The sequence below is a fragment of the Mustela putorius genome, unplaced genomic scaffold, assembly GCF_011764305.1.
Source record: "Mustela putorius furo isolate JIRA1106 unplaced genomic scaffold, ASM1176430v1.1 tig00000460_pilon_pilon_pilon, whole genome shotgun sequence".
Lineage (NCBI taxonomy): Eukaryota > Metazoa > Chordata > Mammalia > Carnivora > Mustelidae > Mustela > Mustela putorius.
In genome coordinates, this window is record NW_025421389.1 from 24732643 (window position 1) to 24754680 (window position 22038).

At 53.5% G+C, this 22038-nt stretch overlaps 1 protein-coding gene across 3 annotated transcripts in view; it reads right to left on the reverse strand.

Annotated features, from left to right (window-relative positions):
• The window catches only part of ZBTB16 (zinc finger and BTB domain containing 16), a 182866-nt gene that overhangs the window by 59228 nt on the left and 101600 nt on the right, over positions 1-22038 (reverse strand). For all 3 annotated transcript variants that reach the window (XM_045080512.1, XM_045080513.1, XM_045080514.1), the window contains exon 4: positions 743-829. In XM_045080512.1, coding sequence (XP_044936447.1) covers positions 743-829 — 87 coding nt within the window. The remainder of the gene's footprint in view (positions 1-742; positions 830-22038) is intronic.

Here is a 22038-nt window from a genome sequence, read left to right on the forward strand (position 1 = left end):
GTCAGAGGGAGAAGCAGACTCCCTGCTGAGCAGGGAGCCTGATGTGGGACTCAATCCAGGGACTCCAGGATCACGACCTGAGCTGAAGGCAGTTGCTTAACCAACTGAGCCACCTGGGCACCCCTCCTGGCCCCACCCTGAAGTAGGCGAAGTCACTGTCCCTCCTTGCAGGGCCCTCATCTATGACACAAGAAGAGCCTCCCACCTTACAGAGTTTCCAAAAGGCGGCCCCAGGGCTCTGAGCTACAGTAACGATGACTGATGGTGGTGACGGCACTGACGCCGAGCGACCAGGGCTCTAACCAAATACAGTGACCTTGTCAGCTTGAATGGTTCCCGTGCGTCCTTACACAGACACTGCTTTCCTTTACCATGACTTGACTCACAGCGGGAAGAGCAGCCCACTGTGGCCACTGAGGGTTTCAGAGGTATTCAGATAGAGTGCAAGAGGTTTCCTGACCGTTCACCAAGGGAAGGGGATGCTAGATAACATCTCGGACCTTCTAAGACCTCAACAAGAGCCTGCTAGAAGGCTCTGAGAAAATGGGGCCCTCATGGCCTGGGAGACCTCAGCCAGGACAGCTGTTGCTATGGGACAAGGTCAAGGTTCCTGCCGTCCAGCCTCACACACGAGAGTAGCTGAACAGGGCACAAGCTCCCCAGGACACCACGAGATGTCGCGTTTGCTCAGGAGTATGCCGGCACACTGGAGGACCTGGAGAACGGGGGTCGGTCTACTCACCGGTATGGGTCTGCCTGTGTGTCTCCAGCGCATCCTCCTTCGAAAACTGGGCTCCACACTGGTCACAGACAAAGGCTTTGGCACCCGCTGAAAAGATAGGGGAGGCAGTCACCGTGAGAGTGATATTCTGCTTGTGTGGAAGCAGTCCTGGGCTCAAACTGTAGGTGGAAGCTGGGGGAAGGGGGCTGGATACCTGCGAAGATCCCGAGTCAGGCACAGCGGCTGGCCCTGGCAGCCAGCCTAGCCCTTCCTCCAGGATGTGCCCACCCACCCAAATGAGCTCCAGATGCCCCCATCCAGGGTCACCCAGAGAGAAGAGGGAACAAAATCAGAATAACCAACACAAGCAGAGTGGGGGTCCTGATGAGATGCCCCAAGAAGCAGCAGGATTCTGGGGGGCTGGCTCCATGGAGAGGAGTAAAGGATTAGACAGGGGGGGATGAGCCCCGTTGCGTAGACTGTACCTTATGGGAAAGTAGGGATGGCAGACATACCTCTACTTGGACAGCCCCCAACTCAGTGCCCCCAAAACCAGACTGTCTGCCCCCAACTACCCCTAGCCCCCGATCGCTTAAAATCCCCGAATGACTCCCTGTGTCTTCAGAACGAAATCCAAACTCCTCACCGAGACTCACAAAGCCCTTCTGGACGAGCTAAGATGTGTGCTTTGTCTCCCGCCCCTCACTCTCGCTGCCCCGACTCCAGGCCCACTCAGCCGCTGGGGTTCCCCTAAGGGCCCAGGCTCTTCCCCACCGAGAGGCCTCTGCTCGTCCTTCCGCTCCTCCCATGTCTGCCGCTCTCGTCCCTCATGCCCTCCCCACAGGCGGCACCATCCACACACCGGCTTCCATGCCTCTGCCTGGCATCTGGGGGACGCAGCCTGTCCCTGTGCCCCCGGACGTTCCAGATCAAAGGCTCGCCACTGCACTCTCCGAAATGCCTGTGCACCTTCGCTGTCTCCTGCCACCCCGGAAGTTCTCTAAGGGCGGGAGTGTGCTGTCCCACGCTCAGCGGTATCGACCCGGCACCCCGTAGGAACCTGTTACTGTACCTACCTGTGGAACCGATACTATCAGTTCGGTGTGATTCAAACTGGCAAACTTTTTCTGAACCATTAAAAAGCAACAAGGCCATAGTGTCAAGACAAATAGGACTTTTTACCATTTGCTAAACAGTCTTTAAGGCTCTGATCAGTGATTTCATTCAGGGGGCACCTGTCTCAAGCCTCGGCCGATTTCATTCGAAATGTCTTCTAGATGCATCTCTTGCCATGCCTGTCGATTCTCACTGCCCCACCCAGGCCCTTGCTGGGTGGCCCCCAGACGGCTGGTAGACCCAGGATGGCCACCACCCCCCCACACAATGGCCAGATTCACCCAATGCATGCAGGTGCCTTGAAGGCCACTTGCTTCCTTCCTGATCCTTGCTCAAGAAGTTACATGGCTCACAGTCTGCACTGATTCTAAATTCCTCTCCGTGGCCATGAGGCCTGACCAGTGAGCCACCCAGCTCCACGGGGAGCCATCTCCACCTACCCTGGAAGGCACGGCTGGACCCGCCCCGAGTCTCTGCATGTGAGCACAGCTGGTCCCAGTCCTCTGACCCCTCCCACCCCACTGCATCCTAAAGACCTCAGGCTGCACGCGTCAAGCACACCAGCTCTGTTCTGCCCTTTCCAGGACACCCTGCACATTGTTCCTTCCAACCCTGTGTTTTATGTTTGTATGAGTGGCAGAACTTTTTCTTAAAGATTTCATTCATTTATTTGACAGAGCGAGAGAGCGCACAAGACGGGGTGGGGGGCAGAGGGAGAGGGAGAAGCAGGCTCCCCGCTAAGCAGGGGGTCCAAGGTGGGATTCAATCCCAGGACCTTGAGCACCCAGGCGGCCCAAGGTAGAACTTCTTACACATATTCACAGCAAAAACCTAGTGCTGCTTTCCAACCATCTCAGATCTCCTGAGGCTCTACCAGACACCAGGCACGATGCGAAGTGTTTAAGGTGTACTGTTGTAGGTATACTTAAGATGTACTGTTGCCTTTGTTCCCATCAACCTTTGGAAGTACATATTGCTCTTATCCCCCTTTAGCAGACGAGAAACCCCAACCTCATAGAGGTTCAGTAGCTTGCCCAGTGTCACAGAGTAGGTGACAGAAGTGGATTCAAACCCAGGAAGCCTGACTTCAGAGGCTTTGCTCTTAATTTCTGGGTATTTTGGCTTCCTTAGGGCTCCATCTGCAAAGTTGCTTCATGGATAAGAAGGTGAGGTATGGGCTTCCTTCCCCCAACTCAAGGAAATAAAATTCCACTATGCCCCTTTACATCGAAGTTCTGCGTAAAATTCTAGCTGGAGAAATGGTTCCAGTATTATTAAAAAAAAAAAAAAAAAGTTTTAAGAACTATTCCTTAGAGTAACAACCCATACTATAAGGAAGAGAATTCAGAATACAACTGGTACTAGTATAGGCTGATATTAAACCGCAATAAACAGTTCTTGTTGGGGAAGGGTAAAAGATCCCAGAGCACATACAGAACGTCAGATTCTAGAACACTGACCTTGTCTAGATTCCAACTGACGAGCAAAATATACCCTTTCTAGGTACTCAATAAATAGTACTTGACTGGCTGAATAGGTGAATGAAAAAGTGCCCTAGGAAAGATACACAGTCACCTTTCCTTAAGAACTTTAAATATATATATTGCCAGTTGTAGTGGGTAGCTGGGGTTGAATTCTGCTTGGAGATGGGAAGGTCACGGACACCTTCAGGTATCCCTTCAAGCTGCAGGGTGTGTCCTTGGACCAAGGACCTGTATGTGCCTTACATGGCTTCCAGAAAGGGCTTTTGAAGGAACTTGATGGCAAGACAGCCCTAATGTGTAATTCATTCATGCAGGTGGCGGCCAGGACCCCTTTCCATTCATGTACACTGGAAAGGCAGCAAGTTCCTCAAAGAGCAGCATGGACCAGACGGGTGGACGAAGCCACAGCCTTCCTGCCTGAGAAACCCTCCCCAGTCCCGAATCACTAGCCAGCAGTGATTTCCTGCCGACCTGTACGGGATCTGGCTTTGTCTACATTTCTTTCTTTGGTTCTCACAGTTCTCATGGCTCCCTAAAGAAGACAGCAGCTGGGGAGGCCCGAGGAGGGCAGCGGGGGCCGGAGAGCCCCGTGGACTCTGCCTCATGCAGGAGCCCTGCAACCAGGTGGGGGCCTCCGTGTCGCCGCCTGAAAGGGATGTGGTGTGCAGGCTTCTTAGAAAACAGCCATCCACACGGCGACGGCAGCCTCTGTTTCAAGGACTGAGAAGCAGAAGAGAAAGGAAGGAGGCCAGGTAGGAGACGAAAGGCCGGATGTGTGCCATCGGACAAGCTCAGATGAAGATAAAAACAGATCAGCACATGTGATCTCGTCAAGGCTGCCGGCGTGGCCGGAGCCTGACCACAGCTGGTTGCCCTCCGCATCCTCCCCTCTCCCTGCCTGCCTTGCTGAAGTCACGACACTGAGCCGAGGCTGTGAAGTCCCCGGGCCTCTGTGCAGAGCCGGGTCCACCCAGACGGGTCAGAGATCCTATCACGCACAGAGACCCCAGACGTTGGCTCCCATCACAGACCCTGTTCATGAAGCCCTGGCACTCCCCTACCCCCACCGAGGCCCCTGCTCCCCAGCTCCCCAGGGTGAGCCCAACAGCAAAGACAGACTGTTCCCGGGCCCAGGAGCCCAGCAAAGACAGGCAGAAACCCCCTCTTCCCAAGAAGGCATGTGCCTTTAAATTGTCTCTGTAATGGCTGGCTCAGAGGCAGAAATATTTGGCAGCCCTGAAATTAAAAGTGATAAATTTCCTCACCAAGCTTTGATCAATAATAGAGGCCTCATCTGTTAATCAATAAGACAGTCTCTGCCTGTTTACTGTGCACATGTTGTTCACTGCTGCCTCCCCTATGATGTCAGGTCTGCATTCAAAGCAATTCAAGTGTGTATAAACCACATGGCTCTTCCCAAAATGCATTACAGTGACATCATGCAGGCCCTAATATATTTATAAAGCATCGGTGCGAGGCAGTGATGGAGGGAGGAAGCCGTTCGTGTCCTTCGAGCACAATGGGTGCACGAGGATCCATCAGCATTGACCCGCACGACATTTCTTGGAGCTTATCTCGGGAGTGGGGAGAAGACCAGGGCACAGCTCAGGGATGGCCATGCCTTGCCATATCCTTCCCACACGCAGGGACGTTTTCTGGGTGTCCACTGAGCGCGTGCCCAAAGGCAGGTAACAATAAATGAACAAGAGGGACAGAATCCCTGCCCTCAGAGAGCTCACATTCTAGAAGGGAAGGCACATCTTTAAAAACCCAGTAAATAGGGCGCCTGAGTGGCTCAGTGGGTTAAGCTGCTGCCTTCGGCTCAGGTCATGATCTCAGGGTCCTGGGATCGAGTCCCACATCGGGCTCTCTGCTCAGCGGGGAGCCTGCTTCCTCCTCTCTCTCTGCCTGCCTCTCTGCCTACTTGTAATCTCTCTCTGTCAAATAAATAAAATCTTTAAAAAAAATACATTAAAAAAAACCTCAGTAAATATAAAGTAGGCGGGGCTCTGTGATAAAAAAGAAAAATAGATTAAGTGAAGGACAGAGAGGGTGAGGGGCTGCTCTTTTTTATGGGGTTGGCACGGAAAAGCTCTCTGATGAGACGGTATCTGAGTAGGGACGCTGAAGGGAGAAGCACGCCCCTGTCTAAGGAAGCCCATTCCAGACAGAGGAGGAGGAGGAGGCCGGCGGGCTGGAATGAAGCCAGGGAGGAGAGATGCGGTCAGGGAGGGGATGGACGGCCGGGACCGAAATCAACACTCAAGGGGGAGAACAGCCGGAAGATGGAGTGGGCTGGACCCTTGGCCATCCTCCCTCAAGATTACAGATCTGAGCAAACAGCACCCTCTAGAGTGGGGAACACCGGTTCCTGGGCCGGCCCCGCCACTCCCGGCCGCGGACACCACCATGACCCTCCTTCCTGAGCTGGGAAGTGGGATGTGCTGGGGTGAAGACGGAAGGGGAAGATGGATCTTGATGAACACGAGCCCCTCGTCAATCACCACGCACTCGGCAGATACACGCGCTCTCCGATGCTAGGGATACCTCAGGAGCAGGAAAGCATGCGTCAGAGCTCAGGATTTGGGTCCGATGGGTCAGAGTTTGAATCCCAGCCAGGTTAGTCATGAGTTGTGACCCTGCCCCGAGCACGCTGCCTGATCTCAGTGGGTCTGTCACCCCTTCTGTAAAATGGGAATAAAAGGAAGTCCCTCGGAGGACGTGACATGGTGGGTAAAGGGCTCGGCCCTCTATCCAGGGGAGGGGGTGGGCAGATACCCACAGCCCACAAGGAGTAGCTACCATCACCACCAGTCAGGCTCAGGGTCACGATTCCTTGAAAGAACTTCTCCGTGCAAAGTATGATTGATTTTACTCAAGTTCAATGTACAGTTATTTGGAGGTCATTAATCTTGTGTAAAGTGAGGCTCACATTTATAAAGACATATTTCACTATAATTTCTCTCTCTCTCTCTCTCACCCACGCACACCCCTCATGCCTCTCGTTTAAAGGTGAGTGACTGTCTTGTTGAGGGGAGCAGGAAAATCTGTCAAAGGACCAGCATTGGCAGCTGCTCCCCAATCCGGGTCCGAAATCCTCCCCGGATGAGCCTGAGAAGACACAGCCAGCATCCTGCTCAGCCAGGCTCTTCTGGGTCTTCCCGGGCAGGCAGACTGGAAGCTCTGTGCGAGCAGGCGGGCTGGCCTCTGGCCTGTCCCCGCTCTTTCCCAGGGGCCAGCTCCCTCCTTGGCCTGCAGCTGTGGTCATGCTCGCTCCACAAACAAAGAAGCCCTCCGGCAGGTTCCAGGCCCACAACTGGCCTGGGAAGAGGGCAGTGGCCATTCAGGGCACTGCCAGGCTGTCCCCTAGGGGGTGGCAGAGTCCTTATTCTACAGACTCTGCGTTCTCTACTGGGCCTTCTGAAAACTCAAGGACGTGGTCTCAGCTGGCACTGAGGCAGTTTGGGGCAGAGAAAGCGTGGAAATGGGGCTGTCTGCTTCCTCTGGAGCATGGTCTCCCTCTGTTCCCCACCCAGCTGCCCAGCACTCGCATCCCTGCAAGAGAAAAAGCAACCCCTCCCTCAGTACACTCAGAAGCCTCCCCCTCAAGAGGCCGCCAACGGCCAGAGAGGACCCCAAATGGGCTGGCAGAAATCTGCTGAGCGACCCCTTGCTGCCAGCCCAGACCTAGAGTTTATCTGAGGTTCGGTGGTAAAGAGACGGACAGACAGACATCCTTGCCCTGCCAATCCTGGGTGATCCTGCAGAAAAGGCTCAGGGTGCCTCGTGAGCTACCCGGGGGGAGCAGGAGTGCTTGACTCTCTGAATCTCCCAGACTCCTACACTCTCCTATTCCTCTCTGCCTTCTGGATGCCTCCAGAAGGCCAGACAGGGGCTCTAGGAAGGAAGAGGGCCCCACGCAGGTTATGATGAGCTAGAAAGAAAGGAGGCAGCTACCACAGCCCTCAAGGAGGCTGGGGATGGTCTAAGGCTTCCGTGTGTGTGTGTCGGGGTGGGGGGCCCTTTTGCTCTGTGCTAAGGATCACCCCAACTCACAGTAATCAGAGGAGTCCCAGGCCTGGAAACCCCTTTCAAAACCATGAAGTTTTCCCTAACCACCATGAAGTTTTCAACAACAGAGCTGAAATCCAGCACAAACTCATCAGGCTCCCCGCAGCTGTCCCCCTCCAAGCCCCCCACGCTCCCTTTGCCATCTCCCCTCTGCAAAGGGTACAACCTTCCTCCCGACTTGCTCCTCAACCAGAAACAGGGTGGGGGGTGGTCGCCAGCATCCAGGAAGGGGAGTAGCAGTGGCCAAACACAGTCAGAAGTAGACTGGTGCCTCTCTGAAGTAAATAAGGCAGAAGCCAATGAAAGAAAAAAAAAAAAAAAAAGCCAACTCCCTCCTTCTCCCACCCCCACGCTAATAAGAAGGCGGGGGTAGGGGGGGCTCTGAAAAAAACCCACTTCACATTTGCCAGCATCTCATGGGGAGTAGTGTGTGCTTTTTCTTTTAATTCCTTGAGATTTTAAAATAAACATCTTGAATGTTCTGATGAGATACGCATGCCTGCTTACATAAGGAAGTACAGAGTGTACCAAAACAGCAGACCCAAAAAAGCATAAGCTGTCAGAACAATGAGTACAGACACGGGGCATTTACAGCAGGCCGTGGTGTACACTTTTATTTACAGTACCTCTTATCAGACAGAGAACACCGGCTGCCGATCCCAAAGGCCAGCACTGCGTGTTCTTTCACTCAAGGAGATGTGTACTCCCCGAGAGGATCTGGAAGGCGGGCTCGTTGCCCGCTTGCTCTCTCTCTCTCTCTCCAGCTCGCTCTTTCTCCTGGATCAACACAACAACAGCTGATCCAGAACCAGAATCTCGGGGAGGGACACTCCTTCGGGGACGGGGGTGGGGGGAGTTGCGAGCAGATGCAGGCTGGACGGGAGACCGGCTCAGGGTACAGTTGGAGGAGAGTTTGAGCCTAGCAGACAAGGGAGTGGGGGCAGGGTACCCACGACAGGATGGGGGAGGGGGGCAGGGGGGCAGGGGGGCAGTGAATGAACTAAGGGTGCAGGCCCCAATCCAAGGGAGGATGGAGGAAGCCACCAGGGTCATCTCCAAGCCATGCCAACAGAGACAGGGACTAATAGGGGACTGAGAGTGGCAGGTTTTTGGACCTCTAGATGTCAGTTCCCCATCAATGACTTGCTAAGTGGCTGGACCTCTCACACGGGGCTCAGCGTCTGCCCCGTCAAAGACCAGACTGTGCAATGGGTCAGAAGGAAAGGCTGAGGCGTCTGCAGTCTGAGAGAGCCCTTCTTACCCCACCCGATAAACCTCATGCTGTCGGGAGGTCCCACGGTGCCCTGGTGTGCTTGGCTGTCACTGAGATCCTGGGTCTTCCTTGTCCCTTATGCCTGTAACTCACTCTCAGAGAGCCTTTGGAGCTCTCTTGGTCACCAGCTACAGCACCAGCGGGAACCCAGCCGGCTTAGAAACGCAGCCCCTGGCCACCAGTATAAACTCATGTGCTCGGTATACCAGACAGGTCAACAACCCTTGTTCCGGGGTCAAACAGACCAGGTTCAAGTCCTGGTTCTGTCATTCCTCGCTGGGCAAGTGAGTTCTCCTGTCCGGGCCTATCTTATAATTGGGCACAAAGCAGCTGCCTCCCAGGGCTGAGTGAGGACTCATTTAAACAGCATAGGTAACCAACCGCTCCAACAGCACACCTGGCGCACGCGAGGGACTCAATCAACGCAGCCCGACATCAGCAGCATCACTGTCCCCACTGCCCTCCCCCACTGGTAAGGCCTGGGCCCGGGAAAGCAGCAAAGGCCTGCGACCCACATATCAGAACATTTGCAATATTCTCACCACCCAGCCAAAACACAGGGAACAAAAGAAGGGAGACAAGATGTCCACTCTGGACAAGTCCTCAGCAGATGTTCTCTGGGGGATGGAAGATAAAAGAAGCAGAAGACACGAACGACTGGGTACCTCCATGAAACCCCTCTACAAACCAACAATGTACACAGAGCCCCGGGCGGGGGGTGGGGGGAGCGGGGGAGGCTCCATCAATGAAGTGTCTGTCTCTTGACTTTAGCTCAGATCATGATCTCGGGGTCGCGAGACGGAGCCCCATGTGGGGTTCCACCCCGGGCGTGGAGCCTACTTAAGATTCACGCTCTTCCTCTTCCCTCTGCCCTTCCCACCTAAAATAAAAACCAAAACAGACCAACAATGTACAAGTAAAGACAGGGCCCCAGTCGCTCTTCGCTGGGAGAAGGTCGAAGAAATGGCAGCTCTCCAGTCAGCTCTCAACACTCACGGCCAAGTTTTGACAGCACTATCAACCTCCTTCTAAAATGAGTGCAAGCCTATTTAAGGTGAATTATTTTAAATAAAATACAAGTGGGATAATTAATCTGTCACAACAAAAACAACAGCACGCAAATCTTCCCAGGGTCGAAGCAAGAGTATTGATTTGGGGGTTCGTCTTCGGGCTGCCTTTAACCCCTTTCTTCCCCAGGCAACTCCCATGACTGGCTAATCAAGGTATGGGGGGTAATCAAGGCAGTGACACAACCCCTTCTCTTGTTTGAGAACGTCAGGCCCCACTCTGGATGGACTAGACTTCCAGACACACTGGGCCAACTCAGACGTCCACCCGAGGTGAAGTCCCCAGCAGCTGGTGGCCAGACCCAGCAACAGAATTCTCCTCACTGGTGACAGGGTCCTGGGGCCAATTTTGTAGACTCCCTTTCCTCCTTGAAATGGGATTAACGCTCCCATGTCCACCCTCCATGAAACACTAGCCCATAGCAGGTGCATGAATAGTTACTATGATTCTGGGCTAGCTTCATGTCATCAAGCTGTTGGGCTCTAGGGGGTCAGCCTCTGGTCTGAGCCTTCTGGAACTCCAGTCCCTAAGATTCCAGCCCCAGGGTTCCTGGAGGGAGGCCCACCTGCGACAAACACCCGAGAGAGAGGAGACCGGGCATTCCCTGAAACTCTTGCACACAAGGTGTTCAGCTTCTGGGGAGGACAGCGGGGCACCGAGAGGGGAGGCCAGTGGAGAGCGGGCTTGAGGAGAGCTCGCCTGAAACACCATCAAGAGGAAAGGACTTAGAGTCCCAACTGTCCCTGCCTGCACTCTGTAGCCTTGGGTCAGCCACTTCATCTCTTCATCTGTAAGTGACAAGTTTTAAATTGGGACATGTCTCAGGGTCAAGAGAAGATGGACGGGTGTTGCGTGAGAAGTAGCTGGAGGCACATGGCAGAGACCGCTCTCCATGGCTATAAAAGGGAGCTCCTGTGCTTACAACCCTTGGCAATGGGAAGGTGCTGGCTAACCCGAGCCGGGATTGGCTTCTCTGGTTCAGACAGGGGATTCCTTCTCAAGGAAATACCTTGCTCCATCAGGCAGGCAGCGTGGAACAAACAGTCCAGACACTGGGAGAATCATTAGCCAGACAGAGCAGGGCCAAGCCAATGAGGCCAAAGGGAAAACTGAGCCTGGGTTCCAGGGGACATCTAGGCTCTCAGGGACTTGCAGCTTTTTGTTTAAGAAAGATAACTCTGCAATCTTGGCATCTGAAGGAGACTAGGTAGAAAGGTCATTGGAGATTTCTCCCCTCAACCTTTGGATACCAACAATTGGTTTCTCCCGTGGACCCTACTAGGGCCTTCTCAGGTGAGAGGTTCAGAGTGGAAAGAAGGGTTTCTATGGGCATCTAGCAGATTCAAAACTCTGTCCATTACCCAAACCCCTGGCTTCCTCCCTCAACCTTAATGACCCTGCTCCTTTCTGCGGAAGCACCCTTAGAGTCCTCTGTCACAGGCCTTCCCCCCCGAAATCTGGCCTGGTGGCCCCGCCCCAGCACCCCTCCCCAGGGTGTGAGATTCGTGAGCACTGTCTGGACAATGGAGAGAAGCAAAACCGGGCTGCTCCGTGGGCAAAGGCCAAGATCCAAGCCCTGCTTGCCAGAATTTCGAGCTGAGGTCAGCTACCACCCAGTCCCCCAACATCCCCTGGCACTCCCTCCAATTAAATTCCCACTTATTTTCAGAGGGAAGGCAGAGAGAGCATGGCAGCCTTCCCCAGCCCTGACTGCATCCTGGTCCTGCCTCTCACCTCTGGGAGCCGCAGTGTCCTCATGGACCCAGGAGCCCCTGACAGCTGCTCCCGCCCTACAAGTGTACAAATCCGGGGGTTCTGTTCACTAAGCAGTGGGGCCACAGGTGTTGGGAGGTCTCCAGGCAGTGACCATGAAGGCGCCTAGCAACAGAACCGCCTTCAGGCAACGGCCCCCTAACCCTCCCATCCAGGGGTCCAAGGGGTCCTGCAAGGACCGCCCTCCATGCGGAGCAGCAGGGTTCTACTATCATCCCAACAGTGGGAACAAGAATACAAATGGCAAAATCTACTGAATGTTATGAAGTAAGCACCGTCCTAACAGCTTAACGTGCCACGTACCAGTCAATTCTCCCATCAATTCTAACGTTATCCCCATCCTGAAGATGCGAACGTGGAAGTTTGAAAAACTTGGTTCACTTAGCCAAGGTTTCATAGCTAGTGTGCATCAAAGAAACAGAAACGAAATCGGGGTGGCAGCACGGAGAGCCCACCAAATAGAGGCCTTTGATGCTATCAGAGGTTAAAGAATAAAACGCTCCTACTCAGGGAGGCAGAAAAAGGCCCCAAAGGCAGCGTGCTCAAGTCCTCGGTCGTCCTCCACACTCTGGCGCGGGTGGGTCTTCCCCACACGCTCCCAGGCCATCCCCCTCCTAGCAAATGCTCTTCTCTGAGCACTTTCTCGGTCAAGAACAACTTCCTGGTGCCCAGGTGTGACAGCAGTGCCCATCAGAGTCTAGACTGGGAACCAGGGGCTCCAGGCTCTACATCCAGCTCTGCTGGGCACAGTGGTATATTCTAGCATCCTGATTTCCTCGGCCACCATTTCTGCATCTGAAAAATATCCCCTCAGAACCACCTGGCGGTAGCAGGAGAGGAATGAGGTCGAGGACAAGAGAACATGCGGGGCTTTACAGAAGAAAAGGTACAGCCGATCCTCTGGGCTGACTTACAATAAAACCCCAGTTAGGAACAGCCCTCCATGGGGCACCTGGGTGGCTCAGTCAGTGAAGCGTCTGCCTTCAGCTCAGGTCATGACCATAAGGTCCTGGGATCAAGCCCCGCATCAGGCTCTCTGCTCAATGGGGAATCTGCTTCTCCCTTTTTTTTTCTCCCTCTGCCTCTTTCCCTGCTCGTGCTTCCTCTCTCTCTCTCTCAAATACATAAATAAAATCATTTAAAAAAAAAAAAAGAAGAAGTCTCTCTCTACAACCTCCATGGCTAGCTCCCCTCCTTGACATTCTCCTTTTGATTTCTAAGCAAGCAAGATATTCTATCATAAAAAAACAGTCAGTTGATGGGGCATGGGGGTGGTTCAATCAGTTAAGGGTCTGACTCTTGATTTCAGCTCAGGTCCTGATCTCAGGGTTGGGAGATCGAGCCCTGAGTTCGGCTCCACACTCAGTAGGGAGTCTGCTGATGATTCTCTCTCTTTCTCTGCCCCTCTCCCACTTGCATGTGCTCACTCTCTCTCTCTCTTTCAAAATAAATAAAATTTTTTAAAAATCAATTGTTTCCAAAGTAGAAAAATAGATTCTCACACTGATAGACGATAGCAAACACATTCTTTCAGAGGCTGAAACGGACAAGGTTTCCCTGGTTGACCTTCACTTAACCAAAAAGTCTCTTTATTCCCCCTTTCTGGGCAGCCTTGCTAATTGAGGCTTTATAGAACAGATGCTCACTCTTGGCTTCGAGGGTCTCTTCCCTTCACCCCTCCCTCCCCATGCCGCATGTGCCCCTTATAACCTGCCCTTTATTCACTGCCCAAATTGGACCCCTTCCCCCAAGAAGGGCACACAAATCCAACTTGTTTGGGGCTAAATATGTAAATCTTGGGCTGAGGTGGCCATCCTGGACTGCAGAGTTGCCAGCTGCTGTAAATTCATACACAAACACACACACGCCAAGGCAGAAACCACCAATCCTCAGCTTCTACTGTTCTTCTCTTCCTGATGACAGCTGGGAAAGAGGCCCGTCACCTGGCTCGCCCGTCACAACACCCACCGCCCCATCTCAGACCGAGCCCGGGGGGACTGCCACCCGCCCTCCCCCTTCCGCAGGCCCCTTGGTGGCACGTCGCGGCTGCCAGTCTCTCCAGGCCTGCTGTGGCTTTCAGAAAACAGAGCATTTCTATTTTTAGCCCATCTCAGCCTAATAATACCCCCCAACACCCATTCAGCTTAATCACTTTATTGAGGACAAGAAGCAGGCTCTCCAGCCCGGGCGCTTCTGATGTTAGGAAGTAGTAAAATGTTCAAACTGGTTAAAAATGACACTCACTGGCTTGCCTTTGGTGTTTCTGAGACCTTAATTGAGGCCCAGGCTATGGATCTAAGGAACCTTGCAGGCTTCAGAGTCTTTCCTTCTTACCCCCTGCACCATAATTGAGGTGTTACATTACAGCTCCAGCACTGACATTTTCAGGCTCAAAATTCAGAAGCCTGGAGACTCCACACTTTTTGAAACAGAAACATGGCCGGTCACCCTATAATGCCCCTTCTTATTAGCATGAATCACCCCCCACCACCGCCCAAAACAACAAAACGCAACTCGCCTCTTGTGGCTGACCTCGTGCAGAGCTGGGGGAGATGACCCTCCCCCGTGTTAGGCGTTATTAAAGCGAATCTGACAACTAAAATGACATCGAGTTGCTGCTTGAAAACAGGAAGGTTTGTTTGGTGTAATTAGAGGACCTGAGAATTTGGTGTGTGCAGAAAATAGACTGTTGGCAGCTCTTTCGCACGCACCTTTGAGACCGTGACTTCCAAAGGTTTGGGGTGACATTCACGAGCGTGCAATCTGTGCCTTGCAAACCAGGGGCTGGGGGTGACGAGAGCAGCCTGGAAAAGGAATGAAAACGCCCTGGTCTCAGAGGTGAAGACCAGCAGCGTCAGGGGCCAGCCAGCCTGGGTTTACAGCCCAACACTGCCTCCTTTTCGCAGGGCGATCTTGGGTGAGTGAAGTCAGTTTCCTCCGCATCCCGTGGAATCCTAACAGCCCCAGCCTCAGTGGGGGCTTGTGGGGATCGAGCAAGGTCGTGAAGTGCCTGGCAGGATAGTCTGGCACCTGACGGCCCTCAGTCCACATTAGCTGTCCGGGTTACCGTCACTCTGTCGCGGGCACCTTCTAGGTTTAGTCCTTGTCTCTGCAGCCTTGCGCACGCACACACACACAGGCACACACACACACACACACACACACGGAGTCTGACACTAGAAGGGCTAATCACCAGCTGGTTGCATGCCATCTCAGGGTGTCTGTAGACACGGGGTCAAGAGCACCACGGACTCAAAGCGTCTGATGGGATCTGTCCCAAGCAGGAGCTTTGAGGGGCTGGATGACCTTTCGGGTCCCCCCCAGCCGGCTCCCAGGCCTGCGAGCTTACTGGGAGAGGCTCCTCTGCCTTCCCAGCCAGCCCTTCCCTCCTCCCATCCTCTCTTCCTCCCCTTCGCGGGCAAGGTGCTCAGATCCCCTTTATAAACTTCTTGCTCTTCGGAAGGCAGAGGCGGGATGCCTCATTAACTTCCCCAGCTAATTTTACAATTTAACCAAATACCACATTCCTGCCTTGATGCAGCGAGCCTCTGCCTGCGACCAGCTTTTATGGCTGTGCGATGGAGGAAGGAGGTGGCCCAGGCCAGAGACGGGGCCGAGGCTCAAAAACTAATGTGGGAGATGAAGAACAGGAGGGTCGTGCGTGTGCGTGTGCGTGCACATGCGTGTGCGTGTGTGTGTGCGTGTGTGTGTGGCTAGTCTGCATATGCTCCAGAGCAGAATTCTAGGCTGTTCTGGGCTGAGAAGTAACGGAAGAAAGCCACACAAGGCCCTTAGTGTCAGATAGACAGAGTCCTCTGGTGACAGTGACGCGGCCTACCTCCCCACCTCTACCCCCGGGGGCCAGGGGGTAGAGGATCTGGGTGCCGTCCTCTAAGGGGCATGACTGAGGGCTGACGAGCAGCGGGCCAGAGGTTCAGCAGGCCTACCCAGATGACACATTCAGCTTGGCCAGGCCTCAGCATCCCCACCAAAGGGCACTGAGAGACCCCTCCCGGCCCACTGCGCCCAGGACTTGTGGATGGCAGGTTCGGGCTCCTGAGGGAAGTTCTGGTGGAGAGGCAGGTGTGCTGGGAGCGCAGCACGGGTAAGAAAGTCCTACCATAAAGAATCCTCTGCAGGGGGTGGGGGGTGCCTGTGAGGCACTGGTTAAGCGTCCGACTCTTGATTTTAAGCTCAGGTCATGACCAGGCACGGAGGCTGCTTAGGATTCTCTCTCTCCCTTTGCCTCTCCCTACCCTCTACCCCATGCACGCATGCTCACTAAAAAAAAAAAAAAAAAAAAAAAATCCTCTGGGATAAGAAAGACCCCGTCCACACACCCAGGAGCTGCACTGGTCCCACTTACTCAGGCTCACACCCCATCCACCCACAACACAAACCCTGAGAGGGAGGGTGGGAAAGAAGGTACAACTGGGGCCTTCTTGCCTGTGTTCAGGTCTTGCTCTCAACACATAGGTCACTGATAAAGACACTGGCCATGACTCTCCATGTTCCCTGGCCAGCTCTCCCCGGACTGCCAGAACCTACATCTGTCCCTCGTCTTCTCTGAACATCTGACTCCGGACCCCCCAAACCTCAGTCAATGCAAAACTGACCCAGCAGGGCTCTCCCAGATGTACGGGGCTGTTCCCATCGGGCCCCAACAAAGGGACCATGAGATCTGGGCCAGCCAGCCCCTGAGGGACCGCAGCCTCCCGAAAGATCTGGTCTCCGGGCCTCTGTCTATCCTCGGCTTGTGTTAATGAAGGCAGTGGAGGAAGACTCCAGCAAATCGAAAGTTTCAGGGCGTCCTCTCCTTACCTGGAGTACCTTGTTACTGAAAATGACTGTGGCCTTGCATAAAATTACTCCGACAAAATGCTCATTGCAGCTGCCGATGAGTTCCTGGTGCTCAATTAGCTCGTAATAGTGCGCGAGAGAGCTGCCGGGGCTTAATCCGACTGCCCCAGAAGACTTCTTATCCCAACTACCTAATGGAAAGTTTAGAACTCCTTTTTTTTTTCTTTTCCCTTTCCCTGGCAAGTGAAAGAATTCCAATCAAAATGGGACAATTGGGGCGTCTGGGTGGCTCAGTGGGTTAAGCCTCTGCTCAGGTCGTGATCTCAGGTGCTGGAATTGAACCCCGCGTTGGGCTCTCTGCTCAGCAGGGAGCCTGCTTCCCTCTCTCTCTCTGCCTGCCTCTCTGCCTACTTGTGATCTCTGTCAAATAAATTAAAAAATAAAATATTTTGGGGGCACCTGGGTGGCTCAGTGGGTTAAGCCACTGCCTTCAGCTCAGGTCATGATCTCAGGGTCCTGGGATCGAGCCCCGCATCGGGCTCTCTGCTCAGCGGGGAGCCTGCTTCCCCCTCTCTCTCTGCCTGTCTCTCTGCCTACTTGTGATCTCTGACTGTCAAATAAATAAATAAAATCTTTTTAAAAAAATAAAATAAAATAAAATATTTTTTAAGAAAATGGGACAGTTGGGGGAAGGAGAAGGAGGGAACATGTTAACGTGGCGGGGGCAGTCTAGAAGAGACCGCTTTGTCGATTGAATACTAAAGAGAGTCCAAGTAAAGGAGCATGGCAGAACAGAGCATACACCTCTCTCTCTCCCACTGCCTTCCCACCTATGGGGACAGCTCCTGTCCCTTTCAAGAAAAGCACACGGTAGGCCAGGACGCTGGGCCTCTGTGTCCCTTCACATCCCTCCAGGGCAGCCAAGCCCCTGGCCTCATCCCTACCAAAACACAGCCCTTGAGGCTATGTGTCCCCAACCTGGGCTTCCAGGAGCCCTGGGCAGGGGGGTCCTCTACTCTTGTGTGAGACATACAGAATACTCTGGATCTGTGTCCCATCTGACCCTTACTTATGCATTTGTGTGTGTTCTGTGCAGGCCTCAGCATGGCAGGCCCACCCGCCGTGCTAGCTTCTCATTTTTAATGCAAGGTTTCTCAACCTGCAGCTCAAGGACAGTCGTAGCATCCTTAGAACTCTGAGGATTCTCAAATACAAGAAAGAGGCTCTAGACCTCCTCAGCCGTCCCCCTCAACTGCTGTGTATAGAGGAGGAGGAAGAAGGGGAGGGAGAGGAGGAGGAAGAGGAGAAGGCAGAGGTGTCTGTCTGGTTGGTTCTGATTCACAGAAGCTCCTGCTTCATCTTGTCCACCAAAGCAGGCCCCTCACCTACCACAAAGCACCATCTGGACATTGCAGCAGGAAATAAAACTCCGCCTCTCCCAAAGCCATTCCTCATCGCCCTGGTCCTGGGGAGTCCCTCCCTCCCCTCCACTGTGGCACTGACTTTCCCCCTTGTGGGGACAGTGAGCACACCCAGCCCTGCTGACGGCTCGCATCATGTTCTCAGCCAGGCCCACAGACCTTGCGGGTAGGGACCCCGGCGGCAGCCCCTCTGTTCTGCAGTGGTTTGCCAGTCACTGGCCCTCAGTGGGTAATTGCTAAGAGATGAATCCATTCATGACTTCCCCCCAAAAGAAAGCCACATGTAGTGACCCAGAACACTTAGAGGGGTTTCCTCTAACTGCCCAGCCTTTGGCATCTGGTTCCCATTTGGTTGATGTTTCTGTCCCCAGAGAAGGCTCCAGCATCCACAGTGTGGCCTGGGGAAGATAAGGTTGTTGAAGAACAGAGAGAACGAGCTTCATGTCAAGTGGTTCAGTCTCCCTGGACAGAATCCAAAAGGTCAGAGAGGCCACCACCTCCCTGACTCCAGGACCCTGAGCATCTGAGAAGCTAGTGACAACCCAAGGCATCAGAGCCCCCACATTTCTGGGATGCAGCAGCAGCCGGCTGACCCTTTCACTACTGACTCAACACCCCAGAGGGCCTCTCCCCACAACCACAGCACCCAGCTGGGTCGCCGTGCAGGAGGAACCCCAGGCAGCTCTCAGGTCCTGTTCCCTCTTCTCTGCGTGGGATGGGGCTGGGAACGTGATATGACCAAGTTCTCGCCTGGTTGGGAGGGCCATACACTCACTCCCGGGGGCCACTAGCGATGCTCCCAGAACGACCCAATCCCAGCCCCGTAAGGCAATGGGGAAGAATAATGGTCACAGTGGCAGTTCAGCTCACCATGTGACTCCAGCAGAGCAGAAAGGGCTCATATGCCACCCACCTGCTCTGACGGCCCAGGTACAAGGCCCCGAGCAGAAGCCCCAGCCACAGCATCCCCCCTAAGGGCAGGGCCTCACCGGCTCTCCCTGTCTCAGCCTCCCAGGCTCTGAGACACTGCTTATCCCCACAAATAAAAAAGCGAGCACTGGAACAGGTACAGCAGTGTGGTGTGCTAGAAAAGCAAGGGGAGGGGGGCAGACAGCTCTGGCTCCAAATCCAGCTCTGCCACTTCCTAGCCGTCTGACCTTAATGCAAGTGACTTCAACTCTTAAAGCCTTCCTGTCCGCCCCTACAAAATGGAATCAGCCTCTCGATACTCCAGAGTCAATGTAGGATATCTGAGCTCGGACACACAGAGCGCCAAGTACTGTGCCTGAAACACAGCAGGCCTTCGGGAAAGTGCCTTTCTCTCCTTCCCTTGTCCCTACCATCCATCCTGAGCCATTCACTTATTCAACAGATCTCTCCTGAGAGCCTGCGAGTTGTCTGACCGTGGGGAGGCAATAGAGCCTGCGGCCAGTAAGGCTTGCCTCCATCCTGGTCTGGTCATCCAGACTGCTGCATCCCAGGCCTGGCAGGAAGAAGGAGGGAGTTTTGGAGCAATTTCGTCCCAGACAGCCAACCACGCCCTCACCCACTCCCCCCACCCCCGTTAGTTTATTCCAAAAATGAGTTATAACCACTGTGCAGCTTGCTCTGCTAGGTAGGAAGGGGGATGTGGAAATAAATCACAGGTTCTGAAGAAACTCAGAGTCTAGCAGGCAAAAAAGGACAAGCAAATAAATAGCTATGACACAAAGAAGGTGACAGGTGCCATAAGAAGGGGTAGATAAATGGCTCCGAGCAATCAGATGGGGGGTGGCCTCTTGTCCTACCCAGACAGACACATGCTATGGCTGCACTGGCTGCCTTTAAAAGACAAGAGAAAAAGGAGCACTCACCGGCTGGCACCATTCCTAGCACGGGAAGCAGGCAGGAGCTATTTAAAAGGACTAGAGGCAGGTTAGAGCCTCTTCTGGCAATCTCCAAAACTTGAGCTTCCTCGAGCTGGCTGGGTAGCTGGACCGAACTAGCCCTGTCCAAATCCTATAGATCTTAAAATAACTAATAATAATAATGATAATAATAACTTAGCTGTTGCCAGGATGGTAAAAGAACCTCGCCATTCAAAGGAAGGGTCTGCGCGGGGCGGGAGGGTAGGCTGGCGGGGGACAGGAGCAGGGGACGGGGCAGAAAGGGAAACGCCCCCCAAATATGGATCAGGACAACCGGCGAAGAAATGTATGCATTGTAGTTGCTTTACTACCTAATTAATTCAGTAATTTCAAAAACAATTTTATTTATGTTCCATTTACCACATCAAAAGTAAAAAAAAAAAAAAAATCCTACTGATGCTAAAATAATACCTCAAGGCATCTATTTTTAATCAGTTAAAAAAAGGGGGGGGGTAAAAAAAAAAAAACAGCCCTGGTTTCTATACAATCTCTCCCGGGCAGACCACCAGCCCTCAGAGAGGGAGAAAGAGAGAGAGAGAGAGAACACAGCCAAGCCCTCTCTGAGAGCCTTCCTGGCTGCTCAAAACTGAGCTTGTCAAAAAAAACAAATCCATAATGGCCCGAGGCTCCTCTCCAATCTATTTTCTGCTCAGCTGGTTTTAAATGAAGTTATTATGAGTCATTAAAACACCCGCAAGCCAGTGGAAGTCAGCCAATTACAATTTTAAATTTAGCCCGTTCTCTGCCCCATTCTCTTGTTTTCTTCCTCTGCCCACAGAATGCTGCTGCTGGTACTTCTTCCCTCCCTTCCTTTACCCAAAGTGGAAGAGACAGTTATGAAAATGCAGAGTAGTGCACGGCAGGCAGAATAATTCACATGAAACTCAAATTATTAAATTACAAAAATGCAAAGCGGCAGCCCCCTCCAAAGTCGACCCATGTCTCTCACTGGCCCACTGGATTCCTCAGAAACTCCAGACCCGGATCTAGAGGGCACAGGGCTCGTTTTTGAAAAATGAAAATGTTCTTCAGTGGGGTCCTGTTGAGAAACACGTCCGTCTGTCACACGGCGTCGACGTGCTCGGGGCCGAACCCACGAGAGGGACACACGCCACCAACATTCAAGAATTCATAACAAACAATGAAGTTCAAATTCGGAGGTAACGCAGGCTTTGCAATTAAGCATGAATGTCGGTAGAAGTCACTAGATATGATGAGCTCATTTAGTTTTTAAATCTGCAAGGTAATGGTCTGTGCGGGGCCATTACAGCAGAGGAACAATTTTGAGTATTTCATGTAAACGCTTCTTCTCAATCTCTCTTTTCTCCCAAACACACGCACGTGCACGCACACATGTTCACACACTCACATACATAAATCCCCCTCATTTCTGGGAACCTGAATGCAGCTTCTCTGCACCCTCCAAGGAGTCAGTGGTGTCCTTCCCAAAGAACTGTTCATCCTACTTTCTCCATGGACCCTAAGGAACTGAGGAGTCTGGAAGCTCCAAGGAAGACACTCCCAGACCTTAATGTCTACTTCCATCAGCCCAGGGTTCCTCCCGAATCACACAGGCACGCACGTGCACGTGCGCGCGCGCGCACACACACACGTGTGTGTGCCCCCATGTGCCCCAAAAGAGAACCAGCGCTCTGCCCCAGGCTGACACCCTTCGACTGCCCAGGGAGGCAGGAGAACCAAAGTCACAGACCCGAGCAGGTGGGGCCCCTAAGAAAAGGGTGGCTGTCCTGTCATTTCATGGCCAGTCCCTAAAGGCCAGTGTGCAGGCCAGGATGCTACCGTGTGCCTTGATCTCCCCAGCGGCGCTGTGTGCGTGGGACTTTCTGTCTGGCCCCACCTGCCAGCCTCATTGAGAAGAGAACATGAAATCCTCAGAACGTGAAGTCCGGGCCCCCTGGGACCAGAGGCCGCTTACCCAAGGCAGGAGGATCTGTCCTGACCCCCGTGGGAATGCAAATGTGAGGCCTGTGACCACGGCTGCCATTTTGGGGGGGTGGGGGGAGAGTCCCCAGGATGGAGCTGATGTCACCTTCCTTGGTCTTGGCTTTGACTCTCCCTACTCTGCTGCTCCCACTCTGGGGCCTTCCACCAGCAGCTCCTCGCAGCCGCTCTAAGCAGCCGGTCCTCCCTGAAGGAGCGCCCGCTTCAGCAGCACGTTTGTACCCCAGGCCCTCCCTGGCACCGCCAGCCTGTTCCCCATGGCGGGTCCTCACACCTCCAATCCCTCACCTTCTGACAGACGGTTCCCCAAATTGTGCAAGCCGCAGGCCCCACCAAACTGAGAGCTGCCCGCGAAACACCAGCACATCGCATTATTCACCGAATTTTCACCGAGAGCCCTCGGAGGGCGACGCACAATGCCAGGTCACTGGTGTGTGAGGAT